Source organism: Nerophis ophidion, linkage group LG08 (assembly GCF_033978795.1).
Source record: "Nerophis ophidion isolate RoL-2023_Sa linkage group LG08, RoL_Noph_v1.0, whole genome shotgun sequence".
Classification (NCBI taxonomy): domain Eukaryota; kingdom Metazoa; phylum Chordata; class Actinopteri; order Syngnathiformes; family Syngnathidae; genus Nerophis; species Nerophis ophidion.
The window spans coordinates 64,126,859-64,137,989 of record NC_084618.1 but is presented as its reverse complement, the minus strand read 5'-3'; the positions used below and the strand labels follow the sequence as shown (position 1 = coordinate 64,137,989).

Below are 11,131 nucleotides of genomic sequence, written 5' to 3'. Positions count from 1 at the left end.
AGTTTTCCTTGCCCTTATGTGGGCCTACCGAGGATGTGGTAGTGGTTTGTGTTGTGGTTTGTGCAGCCCTTTGAGACACTAGTGATTTAGGGCTATATAAGTAAACATTGATTGATTGATTGATAATATTCACGTTGACGTAACCACGGACAGAGTCACATAATTGGCCAATAAAATGGAATCCGCTGTTAAAAGCAGAATATCACAGAAATTGACAACAATGTGAGTGAAATTAACATTTGTTTGGGAAAATAATGTGTCCGGGGCCGCTCATTCTTCACCCAAAAACTCAACCGCTCTGTCATGAACTAAACAATGTTAATACAGTCACTTAAAACAGCGACTGAATTACAAAGCAAAAGCTGGCAATAACAATCCATACACCCACAACACATCTCATCTGCTTGTGTTGTTGTGAATCACATCATCGATGTAACAGCAACGTACAACTTGAAAGGGACTTTTTTTTTTTTACAGCCTTAAGATGTCTCCTTACTCGTCAAGCTGAGAAAAACAGAACAGCAAACTTCTCCCCTCTACAATAATAACGCTGAGCGCCACATCCAGCCTGACTGCACAAACAAAATAAAGGTTTCAAAAAAGTACCTTACAAAAAGCATAATGTACTTAAAGCACTTATTGACACATTTACACAAATATTATGCTTTGGCCAAAAATGCTGGTAAAAATTGTCCTAAGATGTATTGGACAAATAAATGTGATGATTTTTGCATTTAATTAACAAACATTTTGGACGGGTACCGACGGGCCAAGCGGTGTGCAGCTTTAGCGGTCGCGGAGGCAAAAACTCGGACATGGGAAGAGTTCGGGGAAGCCATGGAAAACGACTTCCGGACGGCTTCGAAGCGATTCTGGACCACCATACGGCGCCTCAGGAAGGGGAAGCAGTGCACTATCAACACCGTGTATGGTGCGGATGGTGTTCTGCTGACTTCGACTGCGGATGTTGTGGATCGGTGGAGGGAATACTTCGAAGACCTCCTCAATCCCACCAACACGTCTTTCTTTGAGGAAGCGGTGCCTGGGGAATCTGTAGTGGACTCTCCTATTTCTGGGGCTGAGGTCGCTGAGGTAGTTAAAAAGCTCCTCGGCGGCAAGGCCCCGGGGGTGGATGAGATCCGCCCGGAGTTCCTTAAGGCTCTGGATGCTGTGGGGCTGTCTTGGTTGACAAGACTCTGCAGCATCGCGTGGACATCGGGGGCGGTACCTCTGGATTGGCAGACCGGGGTGGTGGTCCCTCTCTTTAAGAAGGGGGACCGGAGGGTGTGTTCCAACTATCGTGGGATCACACTCCTCAGCCTTCCCGGTAAGGTTTATTCAGGTGTACTGGAGAGGAGGCTTCGCCGGATAGTCGAACCTCGGATTCAGGAGGAACAGTGTGGTTTTCGTCCTGGTCGTGGAACTGTGGACCAGCTCTATACTCTCGGCAGGGTTCTTGAGGGTGCATGGGAGTTTGCCCAACCAGTCTACATGTGCTTTGTGGACTTGGAGAAGGCATTCGACCGTGTCCCTCGGGAAGTCCTGTGGGGAGTGCTCAGAGAGTATGGGGTATCGGAATGTCTTATTGTGGCAGTCCGCTCCCTGTATGATCAGTGTCAGAGCTTGGTCCGCATTGCTGGCAGTAAGTCGGACACGTTTCCAGTGAAGGTTGGACTCCGCCAAGGCTGTCCTTTGTCACCGATTCTGTTCATAACTTTTATGGACAGAATTTCTAGGCGCAGTCAAGGCGTTGAGGGGTTCCGGTTTGGTGGCCACGGGATTAGGTCTCTGCTTTTTGCAGATGATGTAGTCCTGATGGCTTCATCTGGCCGGGATCTTCAGCTCTCACTGGATCGGTTCGCAGCCGAGTGTGAAGCGACCGGAATGAGAATCAGCACCTCCAAGTCCGAGTCCATGGTTCTCGCCCGGAAAAGGGTGGAGTGCCATCTCCGGGTTGGGGAGGAGACCCTGCCCCAAGTGGAGGAGTTCAAGTACCTAGGAGTCTTGTTCACGAGTGGGGGAAGAGTGGATCGTGAGATCGACAGGCGGATCGGTGCGGCGTCTTCAGTAATGCGGACGTTGTATCGATCCGTTGTGGTGAAGAAGGAGCTGAGCCGGAAGGCAAAGCTCTCAATTTACCGGTCGATCTACGTTCCCATCCTCACCTATGGTCATGAGCTTTGGGTCATGACCGAAAGGATAAGATCACGGGTACAAGCGGCCGAAATGAGTTTCCTCCGCCGGGTGGCGGGGCTCTCCCTTAGAGATAGGGTGAGAAGCTCTGCCATCCGGGAGGAGCTCAACGTAAAGCCGCTGCTCCTCCACATCGAGAGGAGCCAGATGAGGTGGTTCGGGCATCTGGTCAGGATGCCACCCGAACGCCTCCCTAGGGATGTGTTTAGCGCACGTCCAGCTGGTAGGAGGCCACGGGGAAGACCCAGGACACGTTGGAAAGACTATGTCTCCCGGCTGGCCTGGGAACGCCTCGGGATCCCCCGGGAAGAGCTAGACGAAGTGGCTGGAGATAGGGAAGTCTGGGCTTCCCTGCTTAGGCTGCTGCCCCCGCGACCCGACCTCGGATAAGCGGAAGATGATGGATGGATGGATGGAACATTTTATAACGTTTTATTTGACACAAAAAGCACACACTCTACAGTGGTAAAACACGGGTAAAAAGGAAAAACAGGAAAAAAAACAATGTAAAAACTTAATTATATTGTTTTTTTATCTCACTGTTGTTATTTAGATTTATTGTTGTTACTATTATTATTTTACTTTTTGGGGTTAATTTGTGAGTAATTTATATACATTTTTTAAACTACATTTAAAATTGAGTTTGAAAGGGTGTTTAGCTGCAGTGGCAATATTGTCACCTACCACACAGCATCCTGCAGTTGACAGCTTGGGTGTTCCTTGTTTAATGTTTCAAGGGAACAAAAGTATTCTAACGATGTTGAGCTAAAAAAAAAACAAATTTTGTTAAAAGGCAAATTATTTTCAAGTTGCTGCTGACCAGAAACTTTATTTTATATTGTGTTCATTTGTGTTTTTGTTAATGGCTGAATATTTGAGCATAGCTAATATTTCTTTTAAAGATTATTTAATATTATAGTTTAATATTAATATAATATTTTCAAGGTTTTTTAATATTTGTATGTGCATCTATCTATGCATGAAACTTTAAAATTTCCAGAAGAATTTACTCATGTTAAGTATTCAGCACCACCCGCTACCCCCAAAAGGGCCAAGCGGTAGAAAATGCATGGATGGAAGTATTTGTTTAAAAAAAAAATTTACATCCTTATCATCCATACTTTGGTTTGACTTTTGAGTTTAAGTCCATATCAACCCGCCCTAGGTCCAATCGCACGCACACAACTCATGAGGGGGCCTAAATGCATGATAAGGATTGCTATAATATGCTTGGATGTAGTCCCAAGCATTAGTTATCTATTTACTTGTGTCACAAACCTGACAGAATTCTGAAAGGCCGTCCAGTCCTCACGGAACACGGAAGAAGTGGGTGCGTCCTCCAGTTTGCACTTCTTCCTGATGGAACGCAGTGTAGTGGAGAAGTCGGACACATACCTGGAAAAAAAAAACACTAGCATGCACGCACAAGAGTCAACAGAGTGTGTGTTTAAAGATATTTACTTGGTGAAGAGCGCTTTGAGAGCCTTGAGGAGGCCGACCACGCCCAGTCCATCAGTGAGCTTCACACAACGGTCTACAGCGGCACTTGCCAGGCCAAACAGTTTCCCGACAGAGTGGTTCAGCTCCTCCACGCAATCAATGACTTCACCATGCTCCTAAATGTGGACAAGAAAGTGAAAAGTGTGACTAAACACAGCCAAAATGGGGAGGGTGGGGAGTGGGGTTAGCATAGTGGCCACTGGTCAGTAGGGGTGCCAGAAAATGTAATTCATATCCTTCTTAATCGATTCATAATTTTCAAGAATCAATTTCTAAAACTGTTTTTAGGCCATCTCCTTGCTTACCCACTTTACGTATTTGTCATACTGTATGTAAGCTGCTCATTGCCTCTTTCATGGCCACCTACGCGATCGAGGAAGAAGGGCCCTAGTCATGGTGGTGACCAAGAACCCGGTGGTCAATCTATCAAAGCTTCAGCATTCTTCTGTGGAGAAAGGAGAACCTTCCAGAAAGACAACCATCTCTGCAGGAATGTACCATTTAGGTATGTATGGTATAGCAGCCAGATGGAAGCAATTCCTCTGTACAAGTTGGCCAAAATGCACCAAAAAGACTCTCAGATCATGAGAAACAACATTTTCTGGTCTGATGAGCCTAAGAATGAACTCTTTGGCATTGATGCTAGGCGTCAAGTTCGGAGGAAACCAATGTCATCCCTGAAATGAAGCACGGTGGTGGCAGCATAATGCTTGGGGATGTTTTTCAACAGGAAACTGGAAGACTGGAACTGGATGACTAGTCTAGCTAGAGGGAAAGATGAATGCAGCGACAGTTCATCTTTCAGCAGGACAACGACCCAAAGCAGCCAACATTTCAAAAGAATGGCTAGGACAACTCTTTAAATGTCCTTGAGTGGTTCACACAGAGCCCAGACTTGAATTTGATGGAACATCTCTGGGGAGATCTGAAAATGGCTGTGCAGCGACACTTCCAATTAAACCTGATGAAGCTCGAGAGGTGCTGCAAAGTGGAATGGGCAAAACTGTCCAAAAATGGGTGTGCAAAGGATGTGGCATCGTATAAAAAAAACTTGAGGCTGTAATTGCTACCAAAGTATTGAGCAAAGGCTGTGAATGCTTATGTACTTGTGATTTTTCAGTTTTGTATTTTTAATCAATTTCAAAAAGCTCTTGATAATAAACAACTTTCACATTGTCAATGGGGTATTTTGTGTATAATTTTGAGGACAAAAATTAATGTATCCCATTTTGGAATAAGGCTGTAACAAAACAAAATGCGGAGAAAGTGAAGCTGTGTGAATACTTTTCGGATGCACCGCATATTATATTTTGTTTAGCATTAGACATGTGACGTTCTTGAATGAGTCGAGTCTTTTGAATTGCTCTTTTAGGTGAATAAGAAGTTGCTTTTAGTTACATGAGCGAACAAAGTAATTGCCACAATTTAAAAAGTACAGCAAGGTGCCAGTCTTTTGAACGACTCTTTCAAAGTAGCGGCTCCTCATGATTCCTTCAGAGAGCCATAAATCCCATCTCAATTTAACATATCTTACCAAAGGAACAGCACTGATCTGGATGAGGAGGTGTGTTTCTTCCAGTTCTCCATACTGCAGCTGATACGACTTATAAGGGTCGTACAGCGCACACACAAGCTCATTCACCTTCAGGAGATTATTCTCACCTAAAAACACAGCACACACTATTACCACCCAAAATTCTAAAAGAGTAATTTACAGAATCTACCCTTTAAGGTAACTACAGACCGATGTGTGGCATCATGGCGGCCTCAAGGTTGTGTCCCAGTGTGAGCGTGGTGTGGTGGAGCTCCAGCAGGGTGTCAAGGCACTTCTCTTGAGCCGCTCGCTCCATGGCCGTGCTCAGGCACACGGGGATCGAGGGAACCATGGCGCCCAGAGTCTGGATCAGCAACACGGTCACGACCTCATATGGGTTTTTGAACACCTGGAGGGTAAAGAACATTGTAAGTGTATACTATACCTATTAATGATGTAACATTTGACGTTTTTTTGTTTTTTTTAACTTGGCTGCACCACTGGAGCTGAGTGTGCCACGTGGAGAACAAGGTGTCGTAGAATTCGGTTAGCTGCTGATTTAGGCTGAGCTCGCTCTGGGAGAGATCCTGCCACATGTTCACCATCTGCCCCTAGAGACGTCCCAGTAGAACCATTTATTTACATTCACACATTATGTCATAGCAAGTATTTAAAACATGATCGAGCTTTGTTTACTCACTTTATGACACTTGTAGTAGTAGGCAAGGAGTTGCGGCATTCTGTCAATTTCTGAGAAAACTTTAACAAATAGTTTGGCTTGGTCTGCACAGGGAAAATGAATCAACCAACAATGTTAGATAAAGAAATAAAAAATAAAGCGATAACAGTTGCACTAGAAAGCCTAGACTTACCTACAGACATGGAATTAAATGCAGAGACTATTTGCGGACTGGCCAGGGCTTCTAGTCTGTTTTTTAGAGCCTCCAGGTGGACACACTTTTCTGAGTAGTCTGGCGTGTCCACCAGCATGGCCAAGCTGTTCTGCATGCTTGTCAGCTTGGACGAGATGGCTGCAAGATCCTAAAAACGAGCATTTTTTTAGATATGCTCTTGATCAGTAAAAACAAAGAATGCTTTATTGAACCTGTGTTTTGAAGGTCTCTTCAATGTCTGTGCTTAGTGTGGTCCATTTGTCAGCTTCCTGCAACGCTTCTGCTGCCAACTGCATGCGACTCTTCACCTGATCAATCTGCACCAGGACCTATGATCCAAAAGAACAAAAACAACAGCATTGAGTCGTTTCTATAACATATAACTAATTTGGATTTCTATGTAGTAGGAGTACAGTAGGACTTCATCTCTAGAGTGTTTTGAAATAAGAACTGTCTCTCAGTTCATTGTAATGATTTAAGTGTCAAGCAGAAATTTGAGTTACAAGCCTACCCGCCATTAGTTGGCGTCGTAAATGTCACAGTGAACATCCACCCAAAACATCTGGTCTTACTTGCTCGCATTAGCTTATCGCTAAAGATGGACATAACTGTTTTCCAACCATGGTAAGGAAGAATGTTAGTGTGACGAACATTGCTGAGAAGCACATGATAGTATTTGAAGTAGGGCTAGGCAATATTTTGAATTTTTAAGATATATCAATTTCCAAACAAGATATTAATTAAGAATATATACTAATATTGATATAATTTATTTCACATTAAAATGACCAAACATCGCTTATTTGTTGTGTGCCTTGTTCTCCCCCGCTCCTCACTCCCTCTCATGGGCTACGAATCCGCTCCCCTTCCTCCTTACAAGACGTGTTTGCACTATAAGAACATCCATGATTGGTTGGTTGTTTACTATGATGAGTTATGATTGGTTGAAATTAGGCCGATCAGAGGAAAGATAGGCCGGGTTCATCAAACGAGAAAGGGAAATCACAACAGACATCCCAAATGACTACGAGAAAGTCGTAGAAGAGAAGAGGGAATTTTCAAACGGGCAACTTATATATTTAAAAAAACAGTGGAAGATGGGAGAGGGATTCTCTTCCTTCTTTTATTTTAGCAATGTAGACGACGCCCAGGAAACCTCCAATGCGTCTACTTGGCCACATTTGGACAAATGAATGCCTCTGGATAAAAAATTAATTTAAGTTGTTTACCATGTAAGCCAAAATCAAAACTTTTCTCGAATAGCCAAGCCGAGCATATTTCTCATGAGAAATGCTGCCAAAAATGTATGCCGAAGTGAGGAGGATCATAGATAGATCATTTTATTTATGTTATGTAAGTCTGTGCTACTTAAACAGTTTATTTTCTGTGCTGTTAATACCCATCTTGACGAACAGGGTTAATAAAAGTGCCACTGACTCTTTACAGTACAGTTGTCATTCAGTTCAATTTCGGTGAATCCCACTCAAAAAGTAATATTTTTATTGGTGTACTTTCATCCGGAAAATATATATCGAAATATGTATCGAATATTGAGTTTACGTAAAAATACATAGAGATATACTTTTTTGTCAATATCGCCCAGCCCTAAATTGAAGTAAAAAAATCCATAACATGACCAAGTGTACCGCCAATTTAGTGAAGCAATTTGCAGTTCACTGATAGCCTGCACCAAACTGATGAAGAATGAGTCAAATTGCAGTCAATAATGTTAAAATGATATCCTTGAAAATATGAAAAAGCTGCTGATGGTGTGTTTGACGGACAACCACCTTGAAGGAGATGCTGTAGAAATCCAATCTCCAATGTAAATGCTGCACAATTACTTCATAAAACTAACATTCTGTTGCATTGTTTTTCATACAATGCACATCTATAAGGGGGGTTAGTATGTGTGCCTCACAACTATAAGGTCCTGGGTTAGAACCTGGGATCGGGATCTTTCTGTGTGGAGTTTGCATGTTCTCCCCGTGACTGTGTGGGTTCCCTACCCTGAATTGATTAACGTAGACCCCGACTTAAACAAGTAGAAAAACTTTTTCAGGTGTTACCATTTAGTGGTCAATTGTACGGAATATATACCGTACTGTACAATCTACTAATAAAAGTTTTAATCAATCAATCAATCCAGTGTATTTTGTCAACAACTGTATGTGCGTAACGTATGTCTTGTGCTGGGCAATCATAAAACGGCTGCGAAGACGCACTGTGTGAGGCACCTGTTCTCCCGCCTCATGGTGATAGAGGACGCTGGTGATCCCAGAGATCATTCTTGCGGTTACTTGGCTGCAGAATAAGTGACAACAAGCTACAGTTAGCAAGTCAAGTGCAGCGGCAACGATCATTTATGTTTTCCTCTCCCCTGGACTTTATAAAACAGTTTTCTAAACTGGACTTTCAATCGAAGCAGGAGGTAATAATTAAAGGAAGACCAACGCCGAAGGTAAAAGGTTTGCTTCAGACAGTGATCTCCATCAAGACAGAGAGACTTTTAAAACTGAAGAAAGATAAGAAAGACTTCTATAAACAAGTTATCGATGCTTTTGTTCAGAAGGAGCGGCGCATGGACTTCATTTATAAGTAAAGGTAAGACCATAATAACGTTTTTTTTATTAAATGTGCTTTTTTGTGTGCTACAGTTTGTATGTGTAAAGAATGCTAGTATGAGCTTTTAAACATGACCTGTTAACTGCTGGCAATCAAATGGTGAATAAGATACTATTTAGGGTTCATATGTTTATAAATCTGACTGTGATGAAGCCAATGCCTCACCAGCCATGAACCTCACAGCATGTCACTGTGTATGGCGACTTGGCCAGGGCGTACCCCGCCTTCCGCTCAATTGTAGCTGAGATAGGCACCCGGGACCCCAAAGGGAATAAGCGGTAGAAAAAAGGATGGATGGATGTGTGTGTGTATACATATACGTGTATATATATACATTCAGTCGGTTTTCGGCTACCGGTCAACATTTTTTATTATATATTTTGAAGGTACACAAAATATATAATAAATATTATATACTTTGAAGGTACACAAATTTACTGGTCAATCTATGTTCCCATCCTCACCTTTGGTCAGTAGCTTTGGGTCATGACCGAAAGGACAAGATCACAGGTACAAGCGGCCGAAATGATTTTCTTGCCGGGTGTCGGGGCTGTCTCCCTTAGAGATAGGGTGAGAAGCTCTGTCATCTGGGAGGAACTCAAAGTAAAGCCGCTGCTCCTCCACATCGAGAAGACCCAGATGAGGTGCTTCGGGCATCTAGTCAGGATGCCACCCGAACACCTCCCTCGGGAGGTGTTTAGGGCACGTCCAACCGGTAGGAGGACAAGGGGAAGACTCAGGACACGTTGGGAAGACTATGTCTCCCGGCTGGCATGGGAACGCCTCGGGATCTCCCGGGAGGAGCTAGACGAAGTGGCTGGGGAGAGGGAAGTCTGGGCTTCCTTGCTTAGGCTGCCGCCCCCGCGATCCGACCTCGGATAAGCGGAAGATGATGGATGGATTTTGAAGGTACACACACCTGCATGGACTGTACTGTGTCCTGTTCAAACTTCTTGATGTCCTCTTTGACCAGAACCATTTGCTCCTTAAGAAAAGACGCCTCCTGCTTCAAAGCCTCCACTTCTCGGAGCACTCTGGGCATGTTCTGCAGGGCCTGATTACTCGTCTCTGCAGAAAACAAACACCCAGTGTAAGACATTTGAGATGACTTTGTTCAGCGTAATGAACCACATAATGCAAACTTTACACGTTTTAATGGAAACACTGACCCTCAATGGAATTATTGACTTCCTGGATGAATAACTGTAGCTTCATAACTAGCGTTGCAGCGTGTGCGTCCGCCTTCCCCGGTGCATCTTTCTGCACCACCTTGAAGGCTCCGTTCACCCAGTCTTTCACATCAAAATCGTCGTCCAGGAACTTTGAGAAATCCATCTGCAGCCCTGAAGATGCTTCAATCTCCGTCAATAATCTCAGCTGACGTCATCAAACCATTAATAATGCTAGTTAGCTAGCTCGCTAGTTTTTCCCAAACAACGGCTTGGACACGAATAAAAAATAAATTGCCCATGAAAATGAAATAATCATTACAACTAAATATAGTTCCAATAAGGCGACAACTTCCTCCAGAGTTATGTTTGAGTATGTAAAGATTTTAGGGCATGGAAGTAAAATGTGGGTGCGGACAGAAGTGGCAACTGACAACAACTTCCGGTTAATGTGCGCTTTGTTTACCTTCCCCAAGAAACAAGTGCAGTCATGGCGAATTGAACCAGCTGTTACCAACTTGGAACCAAATTCGGACGATAAATATATGTTATAATATTATTTAATTTTATGCAGTTCTGTTGAACTATGTACTGGTATGTCATTGAAAACAAAGAAGGAGAGGAGCTAAGGCCAGTGCAATAGGTAAAAGATGCCCGACTAGAAACATGCTCCGTGACAATGATGGCACTTTCATTTGTTTTGTTTTTTTGCATCATTCGCTTTCAAATTATATCTCTCTTACATGTTTATTTATTTTTTCGTTTATTTATTTTGTATTTTTAATTAATTTTGATATACTGAATTATCATACTGGCCAACACTCCCGGATTTTCCAGGAGACTCCCGAACTCAGCGCTTCCCCCGAAAATCTCCCGAAATTCAGGCGGCAGTGGAGGCCACGCCCCCTCCAGCTCCACGCGGACCTTAGTGACGTGTATAAAGAGCGTGTCTTCTGCCCAAACACATTATAACTGTAGAATGATCGAGGGCGAGTTCTTGGTTTCTTATGTGGGTTTAATGTTAGGCAGTTTCATTAACTTCCTCCCAGCGCGGCAACAACACACAACAACAGCAGTCCGTTTTCATCTACCGTAAAGCAGTTTGTCTGCCTTAAACAGCAATGTTGTGATACTCTTAAACAGGACAATACTGCCATCTACTGTACATGCATATGGTGAGAAAAACAAGGATGGACAATTCAACCCTTAACTCAACA

General features: G+C 43.4%; 1 protein-coding gene across 2 annotated transcripts in view; it reads right to left on the bottom strand.

Moving 5' to 3' along the window:
- cog7 (component of oligomeric golgi complex 7) overlaps positions 1–10,372 on the bottom strand; it is an 18,849-nt gene extending 8,477 nt beyond the window's left edge. The window contains exons 1-10 of one of the 2 annotated variants that reach the window (XM_061909334.1): positions 9,915–10,372; positions 9,665–9,813; positions 6,333–6,449; positions 6,100–6,268; positions 5,928–6,010; positions 5,716–5,838; positions 5,438–5,636; positions 5,228–5,355; positions 3,655–3,809; positions 3,472–3,588 (exon numbers count right to left, since the gene is read on the bottom strand). In XM_061909334.1, the coding sequence (XP_061765318.1) occupies positions 3,472–3,588; positions 3,655–3,809; positions 5,228–5,355; positions 5,438–5,636; positions 5,716–5,838; positions 5,928–6,010; positions 6,100–6,268; positions 6,333–6,449; positions 9,665–9,813; positions 9,915–10,080 (1,406 nt within the window). In that variant the 5' untranslated portion in view covers positions 10,081–10,372. Of the gene's footprint in view, positions 1–3,471; positions 3,589–3,654; positions 3,810–5,227; positions 5,356–5,437; positions 5,637–5,715; positions 5,839–5,927; positions 6,011–6,099; positions 6,269–6,332; positions 6,450–8,357; positions 8,425–9,664; positions 9,814–9,914 lie in introns of those variants that run through there. The other variant, XM_061909335.1, reaches the window with a different exon arrangement.
- Between the last annotated feature and the right edge of the window lie 759 nt (positions 10,373–11,131).